General features: G+C 42.6%; 2 protein-coding genes across 8 annotated transcripts in view; both read right to left on the reverse strand.

The window, feature by feature from the left end:
- The window catches only part of LOC137472695 (AF4/FMR2 family member 1-like), a 27,917-nt gene continuing 4,359 nt past the window's right edge, over positions 1–23,558 (reverse strand). The window contains exons 1-11 of one of the 5 annotated variants that reach the window (XM_068188017.1): positions 9,719–9,844; positions 9,130–9,450; positions 6,257–6,377; positions 3,707–3,751; positions 3,474–3,560; positions 2,576–2,620; positions 2,389–2,463; positions 2,139–2,175; positions 1,712–1,763; positions 596–767; positions 1–193 (exon numbers count right to left, since the gene is read on the reverse strand). In XM_068188017.1, coding sequence (XP_068044118.1) covers positions 134–193; positions 596–767; positions 1,712–1,763; positions 2,139–2,175; positions 2,389–2,463; positions 2,576–2,620; positions 3,474–3,560; positions 3,707–3,751; positions 6,257–6,377; positions 9,130–9,212 — 777 coding nt within the window. In that variant the 5' untranslated portion in view covers positions 9,213–9,450; positions 9,719–9,844 and the 3' untranslated portion in view covers positions 1–133. Of the gene's footprint in view, positions 194–595; positions 768–1,711; positions 1,764–2,138; positions 2,176–2,388; positions 2,464–2,575; positions 2,621–3,473; positions 3,561–3,706; positions 3,752–6,256; positions 6,378–9,129; positions 9,451–9,718; positions 9,845–23,558 lie in introns of those variants that run through there. The other 4 variants (XM_068188019.1, XM_068188021.1, XM_068188020.1 and 1 more) reach the window with 4 other exon arrangements.
- SMARCA5 (SWI/SNF related, matrix associated, actin dependent regulator of chromatin, subfamily a, member 5) overlaps positions 16,707–23,558 on the reverse strand; it is a 23,185-nt gene continuing 16,333 nt past the window's right edge. For 2 of the 3 annotated variants that reach the window (XM_068188012.1, XM_068188013.1), the window contains exons 18-24: positions 22,946–23,059; positions 22,243–22,365; positions 20,873–21,005; positions 19,790–19,908; positions 18,468–18,680; positions 17,907–18,017; positions 16,707–17,001 (exon numbers count right to left, since the gene is read on the reverse strand). In XM_068188012.1, the coding sequence (XP_068044113.1) occupies positions 16,936–17,001; positions 17,907–18,017; positions 18,468–18,680; positions 19,790–19,908; positions 20,873–21,005; positions 22,243–22,365; positions 22,946–23,059 (879 nt within the window). In that variant the 3' untranslated portion in view covers positions 16,707–16,935. Of the gene's footprint in view, positions 17,002–17,906; positions 18,018–18,467; positions 18,681–19,789; positions 19,909–20,872; positions 21,006–21,612; positions 21,697–22,242; positions 22,366–22,945; positions 23,060–23,558 lie in introns of those variants that run through there. The other variant, XM_068188014.1, reaches the window with a different exon arrangement.

Here is a 23,558-nt window from a genome sequence, read left to right on the forward strand (position 1 = left end):
TTTTGTGAGGAGGCTCCTTTGCCTTGGAGTGGTGCTGGCAGGAATTGATGATGATGCCCAACTCCTGCTTCACACCCTCCTCACATCCATTCCCATGGGCAATTTCCATGGGACCCTCTCTTGCCACTAATCCTCACATTGTCTGGGTCACCAGGTTGTTAAGGCGCCACTTTTTAGAGGCTGATGGCTCAGGCTGCCAACAAAAAGAGAAAAGAAGGGTTCAGGACTGATGCCTTTTTGGCTCTTTCTGTCCTAGCACAGCTCCCCAGAGCCCAGGGACTCTTGCCCAGAGGTCGTAAAGTCTGGCCTTTGGCCTGTGAAGAACTGACTCTAAACTAACAGGCCACAGGCACTAACTTGCTCCTTGAGCACCATGGATGCATATGTGATGATTACAAAAGTCATAAACCCATCAGTGGCAAATACCTAAGCCTTGACTGGAGTGAGAGGGGTCTTACAAATCAGTATTTCCAGGACAAACCAGGAAGAATTTGGTAACAGAGGAGAAGTATAATATCTGCATCCTTCCTAAGACACCAGCCCTGCAGTGGGCAAGGGGCTGTGGAAGCAGCCTTTCCATGGTCTCTCAATTCACCTCACATGCTGGCAGGTCCAGCATGTGAATCATGAGGAGGTTGTCCTCCTCACTGTCACAGGAGCTGATGTCTCTGTCACAGACTGAGGAGCTGTGGCAGTCCCTGGTGCTCTCTGACTCCGAGCTGCTGGGCTGTGCTGGTGCCATCCTCTTGTGCCGGGACTGGAGTGCTCTGCAAGGCCACCAGAAGACAAAATTAGGAAGCAGCAGGGGGTAAGGTTACTTACTTATTCCATTGACATGGCAGCATTCAAAACTAAAATGAACCTTGTGTTTAAGAGCAGAGGGGAGAATGCCAGAAGAATACACTGCCATACCTGAAATACAAAGCACCAGAATAAACACCCCTCTGGGAATAATCAAACCTCCAACTCACACCCATTCAGACAAACAGACACAATTCCAATAGGCTATAGAAATTTCATCTTCAGCCCAGTCTGCAAGTAGCTACATTGTTAGCATATAAAGTGAGGTTTTTAGACAGTCCATGTCAAATACTGTATATGTGGTTCATTTCAAATGAACATAAAATTACTTAGAAAATTCTTAGAAAACCTATGCAAGGGCACTTGCTGAAAGGTATACAATGGGATTACTTTCAAATATCCCTGCTAGATCTACACAGTTTTTCTAGCTATAGCTTTATTAGTCCTCTCAGGCTTCAAAACCATATCCAGGAATGATCAGATTCAGCTGGTATCCCTTAGCATTTATGTCAGCCAAATGCATTATTAGTAGATTGAGAAGTACAAAGTGTGACAAGACGTTAAGCACCACAGCTTAAAAAATATGAAAACTTCAGTCTTGTACATGAAGACTGGGGTTTTTTCCTTCACTTTTATTTTGTTTTGGTTTTAAACACAGTCATTGTAATCATGACATGGTTTCATGCACTTGGCATTGCTAAGTTAACGATAGGACTTGAAGATCTTCAAGGTCTTTTCAAACCTAAACCATTTCATGAGTCCATCATGAAACAATAATTTTTCTGTTGGTGAAGATTCCCTGCAATGAAGTTTTCTGAGAAAAGTCTGACTGATAACCCAAATTTTTGTACATTCCAGGTTCTTTTAAGTAACTGCCCAGCAGAGATGGGGACAGAGTCCGGTTACTTACGCTGTTCTTGGCTGAGAACTCAGCAAGGTTTCTGAAGCTGTGTCAGCCTGCTCTGGAAAGCAAAAATGAAAAAGTTTCACTTATTTGCCTACCATGTAGTGTATTTTACCCTGAGGTCTCTCAGCACCAGATTAGTGTGTCACTTTCTTCCAGGAGTGGTTTGCCATCAAGATTGTTCCTCACTCCAGATGGGAATCTCCTAATTATATACTGCTTGTCCTCTGCTGAACTGCTACCTTGAGGACTAGGTAATGATTGGTTACAGTTTCTTAAGCCATTTCTAAATTTATCCCTGTTCAGCAAAGCAGAGGAAATCATGCTGCTTAAATCAGTGTGAACACTTGATGGTCTTTACCACATGTAACACACAAAATTACCTGTCAGCACGCAAAGAACTGTGGGGTTTTTTTTTTGCATTTCTACTTACTCTGCTTCTGTGCTGCAGATCCATCAGGTTGGGATTCCTAGAATAAAAGGACAAAGTAGCTTAGCATGTAGCTAAACAACACATCTACTGACAGCAAGACTGTGTTAATGGCACATTACAGGCATGTGCATTTTTGAATAAATATTTTTAAAACATTCTAAGGGCTTCCAAACAGCTGAACTGGACTTCTGCTAAGCAGAAAGATCTCTTGTATTTAATCAGAAGTCCTGGCATAAATGGGCTGGGTCACCTTTGTTGCCGATGGAAGTTTGGAAGTCTCTGCTCTAGCTGGTGTCTGAAGAGGTGACAGTGAGCTGCTCATTTCCTGGAAAGAGAGGGAGAGAAGCAGCTCTCAAAATGTATTTTGTCTCCACCTATTTCGTTAATGTATGCAAAACATAAGCAAATACAGAGATCTTCCATTTAAGAGCACTTACCCTCAAAATGTCTTCGATCAATGGCACATCAGAGGGCTTCTTTGCCTGAAACAAGAATGAGGGAAACAGAATGAGTTTGGGTTTTTTACTAATTGTCAGGCACTCAGCAAGCCTTTGCTACACAACAGCTCTACAAATGTCTTGCAAGTGTATTAACAATAAAATGAGGGTAAGGATGAAAAGGCTGATCTGAAGGGGCATTAATAACAGTGATCAGGACCAGAGAGCGAGCTAAACCCACCACTGCCAACTCCTTCTCCTCCTTCACTATGTCCATCTTCCCTTTGGAAACTGGCAGTCAGGGAAAACTGTTTCAATTTCTAATCTACTGCTATTACTCTTACTACTCCTACTCTTTATTACTATTATTTTTTCATTATTGTCATTATTCTTATTATCATTATTTTTGATAGCTCCTGCAGTCTGCTTCCTTTATGGAACTGCACTTTCCCTAAGTTGCTGTTGAAGCAGCTGAGCTTTGCCTGCAAAGGCAAAGACTGCCTCTGCATGTAAGAGTTGTGCATAAAGCCTTATAAGTTAAAAAAAAATTTAGAAATAATAGTTCCCAATTTTTCTAAGCCAGTTCTTAAGAAACAGGAATATTTGTCGTTCACACAAATAAAATTAGACTTGTTGTTGTACTGAAGCAAAAAAAAACCAAAAACACCTGGGTATAATGCAACCCCACACAAGATGCAGTATGATGTTTGGCTTCTAGCTCACAACAATGTTTATGGTCAGGGAATTCAGGCTGGCCTCCAGGCAGGCTCCTTCTGCCAAGACTGAACTTGTGCTGCGTAGCATCCCATGAACTCTTGGAACATGGGCACTCCACAATGCTCAGCAAAAAGATCTCTTGTAATTTATCAGAAGCCCTGGCCAAAATGGCCTGGGTCACCTTTGCCTGCAATGGAAATTTGGAAGTCTCTGTTCTAGCAGGTGACTGAAGAGGTGGCAGGAGAGGTGACAGGGGCCTGTTCATTTCCTGGAAAGAGAAGGAGAGAAGCAGCTCACAGGAGTTTTGCTGATGGACACAGAGGGAGTTTCACCCTTCCCAGAGTCAGAGAGATTCACTTCTTCATGTATTTGTACAGGCTTCCCTGTGGAGATGTGGTATTGAAGAGCACCCACCTTCAATATTCCTTCAATGGACTGCTCATACATGTGCACGATGGGCTGAAACAAGAAAGAGGGAAGCACTGTGAATTTCTATTGGTATTTTATTGATAGCAAACAGGCATGCACTCAGCAAACATTTGTTGACCAACAGCTCTAGAAATGTCATGCAAGTCCATTCATAATGAAATCCTAATAAGAAATAGCAGCTCCATTTGTAGAGAAGTAAGGAACAGAGACCAGGCAGAACAAAATCTGAAGCCACCAGAGTCACCTCCTGTGAGACCAATGTCTGGTTTCCCTGGCAGTCAGGAAATACTGTTTCCATTGCTGACTTTTAATGAATATTAAGTAAGCATATTCCTGCAGTCTGTTCCCTTTATTGAATATTACTTCCCTAAAACTTCTAGTGGAGGAGCTAAACTTTGACTGCAAAGGCACAGGTTGCCTCTGAATTTCAAAGAGTTGAGCAAAAAGTTTCATTAGTTAAGAAAAAAAAAAGGTTAGAAAGAATAGTTCTCAATTGTAGTCAAATTCCCCGTTCAGTTCTAGAGAGGGAGGAATATTTGTAATTCACCCAGTTAAGATCAGACTAATTTTTCTGAAGTAAAAAACCCACCCTGGCTAAAATGCAACCCTTGAAAGGTGCAGTTGGTGATTGGCTGTCAGTTCAGAACACTCCTCTTGCTCGGGAAACTTGGGCTGGATCCAGGCTGGATCCTCCTGCCAAGATCGATCTTTTGCTTGGCAAAGCAGTTGACCATCATCACTTGGGGTCCTGGAAATACATGCTACTACTTAGTACATACAGCACTTGAGCACAGAAAAAGGTTTAGGCCTTCAGGCACAGGAGCTTTTCTGAAGGACTAAAGCAGAGACCACAAACTTCACACTAAGCCCAGCTAATGGACCAGCTCTGCAAGTATGTTTTGGTTGTGGTGAGCATTTATGGCACAAGGAAATCAACCACACATGGAACTCGTGCAAGAAAGAGCAGACTCTTCATCTGTTTTTAGCCAACTTCAAGGGAGGCCTCTTCATTCTACCTAAGAATAGATATGCTCTTGAGTTGTCCTCAAATTCTGCTTCTTGGCTCCAGACTTTTTTTTTTTTTTTTTTTTCTTTCCTTTTTAAACACACTTCAAGGAAGATGCCACATTCCTGTTCCTTTCTGCACACTGACACTCCTTAATTGGGCCCTGCCATGAAGTCTGTCAGTGCAGGCAATACAAGGCTCTCTGTTGGGGTTGAAGGATTCTTAAAGACTTGAACAAGAAGGTTGGCTTTACAAACAGCTTTGCTCAGGTGCTGGGAGAAGTGGTAAAAGCTGGCACAGAAGGACAAGAGATACATCTGGGCTTCATGTGTGCTGTATTTTTAAGGTTTCTCAGAGTTCATTTGAAAAGATGCCTTAAAGGGACTGGGGTGACACAGGAGAGTGAAGGTTCTGCTTTGGGGAAGAGAGGACAGAGCTGTTCAGTGTCTCTGTGAAGGCAAAGTGAGTCCCTGCACAGTTATCCCCTGTGGGTTAAGTCACTCTGCACTGGATCTGCTTAGCTATTCAGGCTGGAAGCCTCAAGTTTTCAGTGCTGCCCGGAAAAGAAGCCATCAATACGGAATTCCCAGCCACAGGTGACACATGACTTAGACACTGAATGAGCCAAAATCCTGGCCTGGAAGAAATGGCTTTCCTAAGGGATCTCCAGGGAGGTCACAGGAAAAAGGAACAGGAGTTTCTTCTGCTCTAGACCTCTTCACTGTCAGGGTCCCTGCAGGGCAGGAATCTCCCCACAGCTCGTTTCACCAAAAACTGGAGGAAAGGATGAGATTCCAGCAAAGGCCCCCTGATCAGCCTTCCCAAGATCCTTTGTCTGGCTGAATCTCTCTCCTCCATGCAGCACAGCTCACTGGATGTTTCCCAAGAGCCAAGCAGCCCAGCCCTGTTGCCCAATCACCTCTCCCATGCTGAATATCCAGCACACAGACCACAGATCCAGGGCTGCAGCCTCACTGTTTCTTCCTCCTCCTCCCTCTCCAGGCTTCAGCACTGGAGGACCGTATTATCAAAGGCAGGTTCATCTTTGAGAGCAAGCAGTATAAGAAAATATGGCATTGACAGGACTGAAAGAAGCAGAAAATGAAAGAAGGAATTTTCCAGTTACAGAGCCAGTACTCAAAACACCCATGAAGAGAAATCAGGGGCCCACCGCCCAGAGGTACCTACTACAGAGAAGGATCATTCAGCATATGCACTCAAAGTTTCACCTCTCAGCTGCAGAATGGATTAGTCCTGGAGTGGAAACTCCAGAAGGGCTAGACAGTGATGCCAAAGGAGAAGGGGAAACACTGCCCGGTTAGGCACCAGATGTCCAGGAAGGATTTATGAATGACGAAGTATGGAAACAAAACAGAGGGCAAGAAATGCCTGATGCTGCTATAAAGGTCTCAAGGGGACACCTGCACAGTGACAGTATTTAAGGTCTCCCTGTCATGACTGCCCTCAGACAGCAGACAGTGTGAGGCAAGGGGCTGTGGGAGTAGCCTCTACACTTGATTTGCATTGACCTCGGGTGCTGGTGCTCTTGGAAGTGCAGAGACTGAGGAGCTGTGGCAGTCCCTGGTGCTCTCTGACTCCGAGCTGCTGGGCTGTGCTGGTGCCATCCTCTTGTGCTGGGACTGGAGAGCTCTGCAAGACCACCAGGAGACAAAATTAGAAAGTAGCAGCGTGGGAGGTTACTTACTTATTCCATTGACATGGCATCTTTCAAAACTGAAAATCCTACAAAACTGAAATCAATTTTCAAGAGCAGCCCTAGGCAGCTGCATCCAAAGCCTGCAGCTACAAGAGAAACCAGGAACTCCTTCCCATCTCCCTGTCATATGAAAAGTAGTTTTGTTCTTCCCCTTGCTTGGTTTAGAGATTAGTTTGGGAACACAAGTGTAATTTGGAGAAGCAAGCGAAGAAGATGGTTTTTCCACAACCTGTTTTGTTCACAAAAACAGAGAGGAGAGGGGGAGGCAAGGTTAGCTCAGGGAACTCAGCACAGTGCAACAAGCGGGGAAGATTTAAAGGCATGTCTGTGTTCCTGGTCTAGGCACCACCTAAAACTGACTTGGTTGTCAGCACTCTTTGCACTCCCACTTGTGTCTAACACTCTCAGATAATGCTTTTGCTGACTATCGAGATAAAATGGGGTTTGTGCTTCCACACAGACTATGTGCTTCAATTGTTCACAAAAAACATCACATTTGGAGATCACAACTGTAACAAAAGTGTGAGTCCCTGAAGCATTTTCCATTTATCTGTCTCCTCTGGCTCAAATATGTTACAGCTCTACAAATACAGAGCCTACTGAAAAGAGTGGAAAAGAGGAAAGAGAAGTTTGCTGCCACATTGGCCCACTCAGACACACTCCCAGGCACAATGGCATCTCAGTAACAGCCCGTGCTGGAAGCATGGGGCAGGTTTCCCTTTGTTTCCCAAATGGAAAACTGGAAGCCCAGACAGGAGGCAGCAGGTCCAGAGCCTTTGGACAAGGGGAGCTCAGGAAAGGCAACCCCCAGCTTGAGGGAGGAGCAGCTCTGGCTGCCTGGCATGAGTTGTCAGTCCAGCTCTTGAACTGCTCTAGACAGTGTTACGCTCAAAGACTGAGAGGAAGGCTGATCTTACAACTCCAGGTTTTATCTCTACTTCTCCTCAGCCCACCCCAAAACACACTTTCAGGGAGGGCAACATCTGCTGAGTGAACAGGAGCTGAGCAATGTATTTTTTCCCCAGCCATTTCCTTAATGTATGCAAAACATAAGCAAATACAGAGATCGATTATAGAAAAGAACCAGCCTTCAAAGTTTTTTCAGTGGATGACACTGGGCTTCTTTTTGATCTTTTTTTCTTGGCTCAATGGGCTCCTTTTTCTGAAACAAGAACGAGGGAGGCAGAAGGAGTTTGTTTCGGTTTTTTACTAATTGGCATGCACTCAGCCAGCATTTGGTACCAACAGCTCCACAAATGTCATGCAAGTCCATTAATAATAAAATACTGCTAAGGATCAAAAGGCCCATCTGAAGGGGAGTTAATAAAGGAGGCCAGGTAGAAAAACAGCTGCAATCCCCATGATCACTTCCTCTTCCTCTGAGAAAAATGTCTGTATTCCCTCTGGAACCTGGAAATCAGGACAAAATGTTGCAATTCTTAAACTATTATTACTACTACTAATACTACTACTTTTTGTTATTGTTATTAATATTATGTAAATATTTTTGTGCAGTCTCCTTCCTTTATGGAATTGTGCTTTGAAGCAGCTAAGCTTTGTCTTCAAAGGCACAGGCTCCTTCTGCATTTAAAGTAGTTGAGCAGAAAGCTTCCTTAGTTAAAAAAAAACCCAAAACAGTCAGAAATAATAGTTCCCAATTCTCGTAAGCCAGTTCTAGAGAAAGAGAATTATTTCCTATTCACCCAGATAAAATGAGACTCCTTATTCTTCTGAAGGCAACAGCAGTCTGGACAAGACACTGACTTCTGACACATCTGGAATGATGCAACACAGTTTATGCAAATTCTGCCTGACTTTAGGCATCCTCTTCTTGCCCCTGCAGGAGTTGCAAATCCTCAACTAGTATTTCTCACTCTCCCATTGGTTGGCAAAGTGATAGACTTAGCAGCCAAATTTGGACCAATGGATGTTCTCTAGAGGTGCCCAGAGACACTAAGGAGAGAAGTTGGCTTTGGGCTACCCCAAAGAGCTGAGTCCACCCCCAGCTGACGGCAGAAGCCCGCAGGGACTCCAGCCTTTGTCAGAAATGCTGTTTCTGGGCACCCACTCCTTCTCCTCCCTCACATCAAGGAAGATGCAGCATCCCTGCTCCTTTCTTCACACTGATACTCCCTCAACTGGGCCCCCAAGCAGCAAGAACAAACACTGCCCATTGCTGGTGGCCTGAGGGCTGATTGCAGCACTCTGCACTTTCAAGAGTTTGAGACCTGGAATGGTGTTTTGTCTTTTTGGCACTTGATACTTAAGAATGGCTCCTGCAGAAGGCAAGGCCCTGCAGTGCTTTACTTCTCTCAGCTTCCTCTCATTTTCCACAAGATGTTGCCTCCAGTCCTTTGCAGCTGATCAACACCCTTTTCCAGGAAAAGCTGACTGCAGCCTCCAGCTCTTCCTTCTCCTTCCAAAGGCCAAACACAGTTTGAAAACCATCTCCATGGCCCTCCTGGTGCAGTTGCCATGGCTTAGCACTATGGGCTCCTACATTCTATAGGGCAGAGCAACATCCCAGGGCTAAAGGATGAGCCTGGCAAAACTCCAACATGCAGCTGGGAACCAAGTGCCTTTGACTTCTGTGGAAGCTGAGCCATGAACCAGGCAGGGCCTGTGTGCTGGTCCCTTGGCCTTGAGGGACTGCCAACAACAGAAGGCCCTTACAATTGCACTGACTTTGACACGCTCAGGAAGGATTTTGGATTGTGGAGCTTTGTCTTCTGACCTCTGATTTGAGTGACCTTCATCACTGTCATCATAGCTCTGCTCAGGGTTAGGTGGGAGGCCCAGTGATTCTAGTGAGAATTCTCTCTATATGTCCTCATATGGGTTTGTCTTACTGGAGGCTGGCCTATGACTCCGGGTCTGTGACTTGATTTTGGGCTTTTTTGGAATCAATATGGGATTCAGAGGGGATTCATGGCCCAGGAGCACCTTGGAGTCCACATTGCCCAGCAGGTTCTTAATGCGCCTGGACAGCTCATCTTCTTTATCGGTCTGCAGCACAAGAACAGAGCAGAGAAATGTCAGAAACACCCCAAGCAAGAGAGCCAGCTCAGCAAGAGATATTGCTTGGCATCTTCATGGAATTGCCATGCATTCTCACAAGGGAAATTAGGCAAACTCGGTGCAGCAGATGGGAAGATGCTGTGTTTGCAGGGATCGGGCTCAAGTCTGCTACAGCCCATGCAAAAGACACAGCTCCCCTCTCCCACCCCAAGCCTCCTTCCTCTTCTCCTTCCAGCCTGCACCCCACTCCCATTACCTTGTAGGGCTTGGCAAAGAGGGGAGTCTTCTCCAAGAATGGATCTTTCTCCTGTGGAGCCACCTGCATCCTCTGCCTGTCTCGCTCCGGAATGCGGAGCAAGACTCTGTTGTTGTTCCAGCTTTCAGAAAGAGAGAAAGGAGAGTTAACACTTGAACCCCTGCTTATACTCTGTCCAGAAACTGGGACTTTCCCACAAGGTCACATGTCCAGCAGGAAAACAATGTTGAAATCCACAAGGTTACTGACAGTGGACAGATCGGTTCTGTCCAGCATGTGCTGTGCCCCAGAGCAATGAGACACACAGGGGACAGTACACATCCTTCTCAGGGATTGCTACTCCTGATCCAGGCCATCAAGAATGGGGGGAAGGGTGAAACAAATGGAGGAGCACTCACTGGAGGTGATCAGCACATGAGCTGGCAAATCCACTTGCAGTGATTAATGGGAAAAACTGCCAGTCCAGTTCTCCTGCAGACCTCTCACCCCAGTCTCCCCCTTTGCGAGTCAAACAAAATCCTCTATTCTGAAGGTGTTGCCACTTTCAAGGATTGAACTTTGTCCGCTTTATAAACAGCCTTGGAAATTCACTCTCTACTTTAAACAGACATTTGGAAAGCTGCTTCCCTGGAAAATCATGTAGCTACATTTAAATCCATCCCATCAACGTAATTAGAAAGGAGATGTCAGATATTCAGAAAACACCAGGTCAAATCCCTCTGTTCCTTCTCAGCCACATATGCATGTACTCAATCCCACCAGCCCCACATCAAAACACCAGTAAAGCTGGATCCCATTATGGAATACCAGATCCTGTAGATTGCACCTGGTCTGTGAAAGACTACTGCAAAATGAGGGAAACTCTGGCTCTGATATTTATGGACACTGGGGAAGGAAAAGCATGCAAGCACAGTGAATGCAGATATCTGTTTCTACTCTACTGCACATTCTACTCTATACATACAATTCCTAAATTCTTCTTTGCAAATCCAACTTCCCCAGTTCCCGAGGTTGCAAGGGGAGAGCCTCATCTGCCCCAGCAGTGGCACTTGCTCCAATACCACACCAATAATCAGCTCCTGAAAGTTTAATCATCCCTAGAGCAAAGGCACGGCTGTCTCATCTCATACTGAAGGGCTGTTATTTACAAAAAATCAGGTTTTTGCACTGGATGACATTCCTAATTCAGAGTAGATGGGTCGTCTCTCTACTGAAATGTCCAATCTTTTAAGATAAGCCTGTAGATCTCCCAGTCTCCACAACCCTGGAGACACTGAAAGAGAGTGAAAATTTAACAGGGTAGAAATCCACTTGGATTTAGGTGAAATGTGCCGCTTTGAGCTTGCTAGCATAAGTTAAATATGCTGTTTAGTCCGGTAATGTGGGAATCCAGGGCATCCCTCTGGCTGCCCTGGAAGGTCTGGGACCCTGGCAGGGGGTCAGGAGTCCCCCTGTACAGAGCCCCGAGAGACACTGTCTCTGATCTCTGTCCATGGAAAAGAGTTTTCAATCTTAGAGGATGAATTACAAGATCTATGTGTTTGATATAAGTAGTAATTAGTGTGGCAGGGGTGCAAAAGTAGAATTTTAGGATTCTAGATAAGGGGTTCAAAGGGGGCAAGATGGAGGAAATTGGGCGTGCCTTGTCCTTTTTCTTCTTCTTCATGCCCTCCATGTTTCACTGTGGTGTTGGCATTTTTCTATTGGTTTAGGCTGGGGACACACTGTTCACCATGGGTGATAGAAATTGGCACGTTATTGTAAATATAGCACACATAGTTTCTAGTATATAATGTTTGTAACATCCCACTGAGGGGCAGAGCCTTGCATGCTGTCCTGCAAGACAGACCTGCTGCAGGTCAGAGAGAAAATATTTTAGATAAGAAGAAATAAACAGCCTTTAAAACCAGCACAGACGAATTACGACTCCTTTGGCAGCGGGGCTGAAAGGCAGAGACTTTACAATCTCAGGATCATTTAAATATCACAGATCCTGACACAGTAACTCTGCAGCACTAGTAAAACTGCCCCAGCTGAGGAGAAAGAATGTGAATTTCCAAGCTGAAGAGATAAGAGAGGCTCCTCAAACCTTGAAACAGACAGGGCAGGGTGACACAGGAGTTCTTTCTGTACATTCTGATAAAAAACTGGCTACCTGTAAGTGTAATGCGAAATCAGCAGAATGAATATGCATGAACCTATTGTTAAACTCTATGCATATGTAAACTAGTAAAGAGGAATAAAAAGGGATTGGGAGCTCTCAGGGGCATGCATGTCCTTTGAAGGTGAAAGATCCCTCACACGCGTCCAGCGCTGTAATAAACATACTGTCCCTACAAATCTTTATAGGAATTGTGGGGTTTTAATTTTTCGTCCACGTTTCAACACAATTGCTGCCCATGTCTGACCTCGCCATTGAAGGTGTTTGTCAAGATGCTGTTCAAAGCCTTTGCAAACCTGAGCTCTGCTGTCACTCGTAACCCTGCACAGTTCCCTTAAGGTCAGGGAATTTTGGAAGCTTTGAGAACTGCACCCCCAGGCTTAGCACCAACACATCCAGCACCAGGAGCCTTGGAGCAGGGAAACTCCCAGCCTCTCCATCTCCAGAGGGAAACAGTTCAGAATTGGAGAGTTAAAAGTAGTGCTGTACTTGCTGCAGCTGCTCTACATTTGATATGTCACCAGGAAACACACCCGACTGTTCGGAATGGCAGATGAAACTGAATGTCTGCCATGAAACATCACCTCAGTCCTCATCATCTTCAAACAAGTTCCATAAGAAGAACTCGCACAAATCGCCCCCACCCCAAAAAAACACAACTCGCACTTTCCTCCAGACTGAAACTGGAAAATACTCCTAGGCCCAAAGCTTCCCAAACTGCAGAAGGGTGTGCCCTGGCTTCAGTAATAAGAAATTGGCTTCAGAAAGTTCAACAGAGAACCTGCCCTGACCCCAGCCATCATTCAAGCCTGGGTCTGTAACAGAAGCTCTGAAAATACCAATGTGCTCTGAAGCCACTCTCACTGACAGGACAATCCTTACTTCATTTGTCCCACTCTGGAATTCTGATTCTTGCATTGGAGGGGGAATTCTTTTTCTAAACCATCACAGCATTCATCACAGCACCTGGGAAGCCAAGATTACATCAAGTTAATTCCTGCCTATTGTCACGGTTCTGGTTGTCTGTCGGTTCCATTACGAAGCCTCAGTTTGAGTCAGCTTCTCTGGAAGAGAACAAACAGACATTCACCATCTGCATGAGTTCATGCCTAAAGCAGAGGTCAAGATCTCCAGGGACTTGCTACACTCAGAACCTGGAATGCCTGACTGGGAGTCGTTGCAGCGCTTCTAAACGTAAACCATCCGAACATGGGGATTAAATGTAGCTGAGAGTGGGAGAACCAAGAGATCAATTTTCCCCTTCTCCCAGTGGTGATGCTGCTTTTCAAGTCAGCTCTTAGCTCCAGAATTGGCCAAGAGCATGACAAACCAGGCCACTGCTACAGGCTCCAGGATATTTGATTCAATTTTCAGAACAAATGTGCCATTAGACCCATGCCTTTAGACAACCAATTGGGCCTCACATGAATGGTGGCATTTGTGGACAGAGGAAGGAAAGAAAAGGAGAAAAAAAGTCCTAAAAATACAGTTCTATATGAAAAAGCAACAAGATGCCCTCAGCAAAAGGAAAAAAAATCTCAAAAAGGCAGAAATAGGATTGAAAACATTTACATTTCAATTTGTGATACTCACTTGCAGCATCTCACACTCTGGAGGGAGGAGAATGATTTCTTGCTGGGGAGGAGGCTACAGGAGCATTCTGTGAAGTCTTGTGAACCACCCCACTTAGGGCAACTGGTATGAAACAGGAGCACAAACACTTGGTGGAAGAGGTGAAGCAGCTGTGCTTTAGGCCATGGCTTTAACACCAGGGAAGGGATGAGCAGGGAACTATTCTGCAAGCCACAGAGAGACACAGGCCACTACAGATTGGAATCCTGTCAAACACCCACCTCCCCATGCTGCTGGGAAGCCTAAGAATGGACACACTAAGCTCAGAGGACACATCTGGAAGCAGACAAACACTGCATATTTGTTCTCTCCTCACAATCATGAAAACCATGATTACTTCTGGTAACAGTAGTATTGGACCAGAAATAATTTTGGTTTTAATTAGTCCCTCATTTATCAGTCTAAAACTCAGCTGTCCTGTCAAGAACTTTATTTTACTTGCTGTAATGTTATCAGGCTGGTAGTTGCTTATATGTGGTTATGGGGTGCCCTCTAGTGAAGAGAAGATAGAACTTGCTTAAAAAGAACTGCATTGTAAGAGCCATAATTGTAGGGATGAATTGCAACAGAATTGTAACAGAAAATAAAACAAAAACCCATGATAAACCAGTAGTGATAGTCATGGAACACACTGTGTTCACATACAAAAATAAATACACTTAAAGTTAGGCAATTCCTCTCCCGAGTGTTTTTGAGAACAGCTTGGTTATAACTTGATTTAATAATTTTAGATTGACTGGTGTAACGTGAAAGGTGTTAATCTGCTTTACAAGGATCTGAAGTCTGTGGGTGGATCAAGTTCAGAATCTCTGTGACTCCTTCAGCTGCAACACTGAGGTGTTCCTCTGCCCTTGGCAGTGCCCAAGTACAGCCAGACCACCAGAAATAGGGATGGATGTCTGGTATGGGTGCCTGGCTGACTCACCTAGATTCAAGATCCTGGTACGCAAAGCATGCAGGGAATGGTAGCAGGCGTTTTTAGAATCCTGAGGGCTTTTTTGCATAGGAAAAAAACAATTGAATTAGACTTGATTTTCTTGCAACATAAAAAACAGTGATTGGTGTCTATATGAAATGAAATCAAAGGAGAGAGTCGTGCCTCCTGCTTTAAATCAAATTAATTCAATTTCCCCTAGTCTCTTTTGGGTCTTCTGGAGTGGAGTCTTTGCCTAAATTAGACGTGTGTTTTGTTAGATAAATGCAATAGCCTCTCCGCATTCACACTAAGGAGAAATAAACTGTCTTAGAACATATATTATCTATTCTACTTCAGCAGTCTGCCTTAAGGAAAGATTAATCCGTTCTCCAAGTGCCTCTTGGAGGCACTGTTGACTTAAGATGTATTTCACAGCAGACTTTGGACCTCTGTCCAGATGAATCTGCTACTTGGTGTTCTCTAGTCTATAGTAACTGTGCATGAGGGGAGTTCTGGTTTGTTGGGGATTTCTATGTGTTAGGGGCTATTTTTTAAGTTGGCAGACAGTGTTTTCTCAAATTTTAATGAGGACTCCCTCCATAGGGACAGGAGGCTCTCACAGGTAAGGCTGTAATTGCAGTTGGGTGCAAGGAGAGTACGCATATGGCTCGTGTGAATTAAAACTGTATTGTAAATACACACTGGAAAAAGAATATGGCAATGCTCCAAGTGCTTTCAAACATTCCTAAACAGATTCTAGCCCTTCAGAATAGTAATGATGACTGCTTTCCCATATTGTACAATAATACCCTATTTTTTGATTGACAATAACATCAAAATACAAGCAAATACTTATGAAAAGGCAGCTTTTTTTTTTTTCCAGATGACACTCAGAAAACACTGAAATAATCTACAAGCAAAATATTTTGCTTGTTTTACTTACTTACTGAAAGCAAACTGATTTTCTCTAACTTGTAGGACACCACTTGGGAAAATAAGGTTTAGTTCCTTTGACTTACTGCATCTGGACACTTGACAATCATTACAAATGAAGTGCTGCTTCATTTGCTTTATCCCATGTTTTTTCCCACTACGCAATCTTTCCCTTCTGTTTGCTCTTAAAGCTTTTATTTAGACTAATTTAAAACAAGTGGTCATGGTTTCTTTTGGGGTTTTTTGATAGTATTTGGTTGGGGGGATTTGGTGAAAATGGATGTTTTTAAAGGAAGGCTTCAGCATTAAAGCATTTTTCTTTAGGGTATGCTACGTTTAAGCAGGTAAACTGCTTTCTTCAAGGGCTGCTAGGACAATTCAATGTATGACATGCTGTGGCCTGGCTGTTAACACTGCAACATTATCATGTTGTTGGACTTGTTGAAGAGCAAGTGTGGTTACTCACCCTGTTCTCAGCAGGTTTGCAAACCAGTCACAGACAAACAGAAACTCATGTCCTGTGCCAGTAAGAACTGTGCTGCATCTGGGACTCTTCAGCAAAACTGACTTTTCATAATTTCTGTTTACACAAAGCTGCTGTCTTTTAGATTTGTGATCTTACCAGGCCAAAACTGAGCAGAGCTTATGAGCATTTGTCCGTTTTGCTTTGTTTGTTTTCTTCATAGATTCCAAAATTATGCTACATTAGATGATGGCATCTCAGTCAGCAGATGCCAGACACAGCACCAGGAAGGGACAATGTAGGGATCACTCATGCATGGCACTGTTTGACTGGCTCAGGGCAGAATGAGAGTTGCGAAGTACAGCTGTGCACAGCTGGAGTCAGGACCAGTTCCTTTCACTCCAGTCACAACCATCTCTGCATTTACCACACCTGAGTGTGTGAGAGAAGGGGTTGTTTCCCAAATTGTCACTTTTCCTTGCTCTGACTTCGTGGTTGTTTGCCAACAGACCCAATACTGCCACGCTTAGGTCATTCTAATGAAGTGCAGACCTCAGCATGATTCACCAAGCTTTCTTCTGGCACAGATTTTAAGCAAAAAGTGTTAACAGTTTTGTTCCAATCATTATTCTAAAAGTAAATAACCAGCCTTTCCACAAATTTCAAGTAATTGAATATATTGGTACAGTTAGTTCAGTAAAGGTAAAGTCAGAGGCACAAAGTTTCCAGAAATAGAGTTTGAGTGGTGGCTTGAACCAAGAAAACACTACTAAACAGTTCTATTTCTCATAATATTCACAACAACCTAAGACGAAACTGGGGCATGACTAAATAAATATGTGTTGAAGTGGAAATATTAAGGAAAAAGAGGTCACAAGAAGCCTTATTAATAAATGAAGACAATTTATTACTCCAAGTGTTAATGGTAAAAAAAATTCAGCACAGCTGTTGCATTTAAAAAAGTGAAACTACAATTAAGTACTATGTTCTAGTTCAATAAACAGATGAACCCAATGTTCTTTAAAACAGTTAAGCATTATACAGTACATCTTATGAAGACCCGTAAATTAAAGAACTACTTCTTAAATTTAGAGATTAAAAAAATTCTGCATTCACAGCTTTAGCTTCTTTTTTCTCCCACGCCCATCAGGAGTGCCATCCATTTTGCGCTTCTGTGCCTGCAAGGTAAGATTTTATAGTAAGTTGTTGTCATAAAGAAAGGTTGTAAGCAAGCAATGTGTTTCAAAACAAAGCAGATGGAGAAGATTGACACCCTGGCAGCTTTAAAATGTGATAAATTGCAAATGTGGCATATCGTAAATATGCACATCTTTGCTGTTGTTTGTCATTCTCCAAATCTATAAGAGCACGATTTCACAGAGGTAAAAAGTGTAAAAAACAAGTAAGGATGTTATAAAGCTTCCTATTATGAAAAGGTATTTCTAAATACACATTTAGATATTCTGTGAATATGTCTAAGAAACTTAATAATCCATCACTTACTGGTCACTTACATCACCTTACTGATTTCTGCACATCTGTCAAGTAAGTTGTGCCTCTAAGTTTTTGCTACAACAGCTCTAGACAACAACCTGAACAACTGGCGTTAAGAAAATGTGTAAAGGTGGTATTTTATTTACAAAATAGGCCTGCATATTAGCAATACTCTGAATTTAGTCAGCAAAGAGCGCTGTCAAGCATATGTGCTGTTTTCCCAAATCTAGCTCTAGAGGCCCATTTGTAAATAGATCTGTGGATGATTTAGCAGATTATATAAATCAAAAAGCCAAATACATCCCTGATGTACTCACCAGGGTAAATCTATATAGTGTACCAACCCAGTGATCCAAAACTTAACAAGATGATCTGCTCCAAAGCATGTGAGCTACACTTAAGAACCTTTTTTACTTTATTTGACATCCTCAACTGGACTAGCTGAACACTGACATGAACTTCAGGCAGCTTTTAACACTGCTCTCTAAGTTGTTGGTTTCAAATAACTTTAGCTATCACTTGTCCTAGACACTTAAAAAAATGCTGTTTTCAAGTGAGGTTTTTCACAGAAATGCCTTTTAAATCTTACCGAAGATGGTTTCGGTCCACGTTTCTTCTTTTCTGCCTTTTCCTTTTCTTCCAGTTCCATGTTTTCTCTTTCAATTAGAGTGATTAAAGTATTACACCTCCTTTGCAGCTCCTGCATTACACAACATTCAATCAGTACCTTACGCAGCCACGAAATGTAAAAATCCTCTTAGAATATTAAAAATGCTGGTGAATAGGTTAGTGTTTCACTGAATCTTTTCAGAGTAACAAAGAAGTAAATGTTTTATGATACTTACTGTTTGGCTTCACAGGGATGGATTTGATTGCATATGTTTGCTTTGTAAAACACATTTATATTTAACTCAAATTGGAAAAGGGTACCTTAGAATTTTGAACTACTCCTCCCATTTGCCATGGCTGCATTTGACACCCACACAGTTGTCAGAAAGTTATAAAGAGGTAAATCCTCGTTCCCATGCACCTACCTCAGTATTTCAGAAGCAATTAATTAACAAATTAATTTATTATTGTGATAGGTATTCATGAACAAAAAAGAGATGTAGATATATATATATAAACGTATATATATATATATATATACCATTGCAGTTCTGGACTTGAGAAACCAGTCAAATCTGAATTGCGGCGAGTTTCGGATACATTGTCTTAATTCATCATAGACATTTTCTTTATCAAATCCTAGTTTGTGAAGCATACAGATTAGGAAGCGATCCTCCTCTTCAGTGTAATTCTTCCCTTTATTAGTACCATAGGATATTCTTAGTTGGTGGAAAGGGGCTTTATATCTCCCAATCTGAACAAAAGAAATAAGACCACATAAAGCTAAGAAATAGGTGAGAATTAGCACGGAAGTCTTTTGTATAAAAGCAATAAATCATATGAGGACAGAAACCTAGATCTTTAAGGATCTCCCATGCTAAGTCTTCACAAGAAAATGCCTGTAGGTTCAGGACAGTGCATCTATTAAAGCTATCTAAACTGGCAAATTCTGGTTTAGACAACAGACAGCTTTGTAATCTTTTGACTAATGGCAGATTTTCACTACACTTAAAAACAGGCAAGACTGTTCAGGATCCAAATGGCAACGATCCTTTTTAACACAAATCCTCAGGAACTGGTAAAGGCAGAGTAAGAGTAAAAAGGTACATGAGAGTTAGCACATGGTTCAGCTGCCTTCTGGTTTATTGAGTCTGACACTTCTTCCCTAGAAGACAACTAACTCAGCAAACCTGAAGCGGGGAGAAAATTCCAATAAAGTGTCTTAATTAACTATAAATCTCTTCACTACCAAATACTATTTGGTGAAACACAGACAAGAACAAAAGCCTTCTCTGCTGGATTAGTATTTTTAAAGTGCTCTCTCATTTCATGTTTCTAACTCCCTTTGTCTTCCACTATCTCTACTTATTTCCTGCTACCTCTCTCCATTTCTCTCCACCTGTCTTCCTCTGTTTCTCTCTCCCCATCTCTCTACTCCTTTCTCTCCCCACCTACCTCTCTCCCTCCATTTCTCTATCCCTCTCTCCCCCCATTTCTCTCTCTCTCCATTTCTCTCTCTCCCTGACTCCATCCCTCTGTCTCCTTATTTCAGTTGCATGTGTCCAAAAGGAATTGTGCTCCTCCCCAGAGCCTGTACTATGTGGAGTTTGTTACACAGCACTCTGAACTGTGTGCTGTAATACCGAAGACTGTTACAAACACGAGGGTAGATCATAGCTAAGGCTGTGACCACAGCACTTCCATGGGATGGAAAAGCCATAGGAAGAAATTGCTTAATGTTATGCAAAAAGGCCAATGTCACACCCAAGATGTCGTCATACATCAGCAGCACTGTCCAGACAGGAGTCCTGTATCTCCCCTCACTGGCACCAGGAAAAAAATCAGGAAGCCAAGCAAACCCACCTTTGTATCGAGAGCCTTTTTTATGCTGATTCGTCTCTGAATTCTGGCTTCTCCTCTTTCAATCTGAGCCATGATCTTCTCTATGTCTTGGAGTTCATTGCATCTTTCCCAGAACACAGCTAAGAAAAGAACAACTGGTTAGTTTTCTTATCATGCATTGTAAAAGTCAGAGATCTAACCTTAAAAAAGGATTTTAGCTGTTCCTTCCTTTTACCAGAACTTACTGCTGTGTAACAACAGGCATGCCTTTAGCTGGTAAGAAACCTTCCCTTCTGGCTACCATGTGCTGCAGTATTACAAATGCTATTTTGAAGAGGGTAGATATAGGAATCTTCAGTTTAAGTGAGGTACAATACAAGCCAGAAAGATTTTGTGTCAGTCTCCTCAAAGGAAAAAAAAGCTTCTTCAAATGGAAACAGATGTAACAGAATACAGTTTTGTCAGGAGAAGCAAGAGGGCAACTGAGTGCCCGAAGACAAGCAAGTGCCTAAAAGACAATTAGGTGTTTAAATAAGGGGTTTCTTTAGAAGAATTTTTCACATTTTCAACCTGCTCTATACCTTTAGAAATGTAGTGCCAGGACTTTGTAGCTACAGTGGAAAAAAAAGTTCTAAGACATGAGAGGTAAGTAGCCAAGAGGACTCAGGTTACAAAAACCAGTGGTCACTGTATGTTCAATCATGATGTATTTACTGTGTTCTGTTCTCAAGGAGGAAGTAAAGGTTAACTTCTTGTTAATGAATACAAGGAAAAGGGAAATCTCTCCAGCTGAGCAGCGTTTCTCAGCATTTCCTTTAGCAAAAATTAACAAGAACTGAAGACAGTGCCACCCAGTTAGATTCAGGATATAGTGAAGTGGCTGAGCAGGAGTTTATGTGTGCATTTTAGTACAGCCTTAGGCAGGCAGTAATGATGGTAAAAGACAGACCAGCAGATCCAAAATCCATCAGTATAATTCTACCCCAAAAATCTTAAACAGCAATGTAAGAAATCTCAGCAGTAAGATGTTACCATGTTCTCAGGCAGCTCAAATGAGCCAAGCAGAGTTAGATACTCTCAGAGCTGAGTAAAGAATTAAGTTACCTGAATACTCAATGACTTCCTCTGGGGTTTTTCCTTCGACTTCTCGTGCTATATTTTCAATGTCATCACGGCCCCACTTCTCATTGGCTTTGATGAACTGGTTGAAATCTCTCTTATTCCAGTTAGTGAAGCCCTACACAGCAATCAAGAGGAAACATTGCACAGAGTTACAGGATTTGTCCATCTCCAAATTTGATTAAATAGGTTTCTTGTAATTGCCTGTAATGCTTCCATCATTCCAGTTTTAAACCTTTTCTTTCTCTGCAGTTTAATTTGGTAAAACTGTTTTTATACTGCAGTCACTGTAGTCTCTCCATTTAAATATTGCAAAATGACTAGTACTAGTTCTTTAGTTACCTAGTAATTTCTGATAAATTTTCAGCTGCAAAATTAATCCCTCCTCCTAATAGTCTCTCTGTGGGATTGCCTTCTAAGAAAAAAAAAAAAAAAAAAAGCTTAAGTGAAGCAAGCAGTGTAATGGCTTTTGTTTTGTCAAAAAGGCCTCCCGGGTGCCTCACAGACACCCTCAGCCATTGTACCTGGTCACTCTCCCTCAGAAGGACTAAAGCCATCTTGTGATGGTGATGCTCAGCAGAGACACAAGTACCACTGCTGAAGTCATGAGCCAAAATAGGTTCATTTCGTATTAGCAGTAACTTTTACAAGTAGTGGGAAGTAGCAAGTTCTGCTAGCCATGTTGTGGTTTAGCCACAGCTTACTGGACTGTACTGATTCCTGACCTCTGTGATTCTGGTATCTCCACAGTGAGCTGTTCCAGCTCATTACTACGCAAGCAAGAAATCCTGTCCTGTAATTCCGATTCCCTGCCAAAATACAACGTATAAATACAATATCCAAATAAGGCATACCAGGCATTCACCTGTTTTATATTATTTAAATATACACGCTTCCTAATTATACACCTATTCAGCTCACATCCTCTTTTAGTGAGGGGAACTACCCACTACCAGATGTAGTTTAGGAAAACTGACCATTCAGTCTCCAAGATTCACTTCCATATGGGTGTGAAACTGAGCCAGAAGATGTGCATTAAATAATGTGGAATGCAGCACACCCAGCTCTGCAGCCATTCTGCAAGGTCCCATAGAAAGACATCACAGTCTATAGTCAATGCCAGACTAGGATTCAAGAGAATCCAAGTGCTAACTTGGTGCACATTCCTCAAAGATATCCTATGACATAGGCTTATGACAAACCTAATGCTAGAAACTCTTTTCAGTCAGAACCAAAATTTGCACATGTGTTAACTACGGTACATGCCAACCAATGACCAAGAAATGTTCCCATCACGCTGTGAAACAAAAAACAAGATTTGGCTGATTTTAGTCTCACTGAAGACCCAACAATACCTGGGTTAGAAGTTTCTCTTTTTCTTCTAGCTCTTCATCATTAAGAGGTTCAGCCTCATCAATCTTAAGCTGCTCTTCCTTCTGTGCTTGGGCTGCATTTGGGAGATCAGGATTACGAGGTACCTGAAATGTTTTGCACTTTGTAAAACTGAATTAATTTTCCACAGATAACCTTCCTGTTAATATAACCTAATAATTTCTACAGCTGAACATGATTTTATTCCGTTTAAATTACTGTGAAAGGCTAGAAAAGTATATATTCTCCAACTGTTGCATTAAACTGTTCCATTGCGGGAATTTAGAGGATCACACAGAAAGGACTGGGCCTTAAAAATCACCTCTTTTCCAACCGCCTGCCATGGGCAGGGACACCTTCTACTTAGACAAGGCTGCTCAAAGCCTTGTCCAACCTGGCCTTAAACACTTCCAAGGACTGGTCATCCACAGCTTCTCTGGGCAAATTGTGCCAGTGCCTCACCACACTCACAGTGAAGAATTCCTTTCCAATATCCAACCTTAACCTGCCCTCTGTCAGTTTAAAGCCATTCCCTTGTAAAAAGCCCCTTTTCAGCTTTCCTGTAAGCCCCCTTTAGGTACTGAAAGGCTGCAATCAGGTTGCTCCAGAGCCTTTTCTTCCCCAGACTGAACAACTCCAACTCTCAGAGTTGCTCCATCCCTCTGGTCAAGGAAATTCTTCAGTTACCTTGTAACCAATTGTTTTCCTGTAGTAGAGAATCTCTTTTTCCAATAGTTCAAACAGGCGAGGAGGAAAGAACTGGAAGTCCTGTACATTTGGCTGTTTTGGAGGCCGTGGAGCCTGAAACACAAAGTTTGCATTTGCTCCCTTTCACATCCAGAATCTGCTTTCTTGTAAGAAGTGATTTAAGTTTATGAGCAAACAAAAACCATTATTGTTACAAAAATGCACTGTCTTAACTTGGGGTAAAAAGTCACGCTATGCAAGACACATCAACCACCACAAAGAATTCTAAAAGTAAAAGAGCAGTGAGAGAAGGGGAAGAGAGGTCTTTTGGGAGGAGGAGGAGGTGGCTGGTGAAAAAGTCACATGTGTTTAAAGCATCAATCTTCCACATGAAAATTTACAGCTGCTTAAATAAGAACCAGAAAAAACTTGATCTCACCCTCCCTAACATCTTTCAAGTTTCATACTCTTCTTATTTTTTCTCACAGAAGTTTGTCTCAAGTCCTTTGGCAATTTTTTTCTAAATTTAAATAGTCTCTCCACTTTATAAAAGTGAACAGAGCAGTTTTTATGACTAAAGACCTACTTGTTGCTTCCAGCTTCAGCCATTTTC

This window comes from Anomalospiza imberbis, chromosome 4 (assembly GCF_031753505.1).
Source record: "Anomalospiza imberbis isolate Cuckoo-Finch-1a 21T00152 chromosome 4, ASM3175350v1, whole genome shotgun sequence".
Classification (NCBI taxonomy): Eukaryota; Metazoa; Chordata; class Aves; order Passeriformes; family Viduidae; genus Anomalospiza; species Anomalospiza imberbis.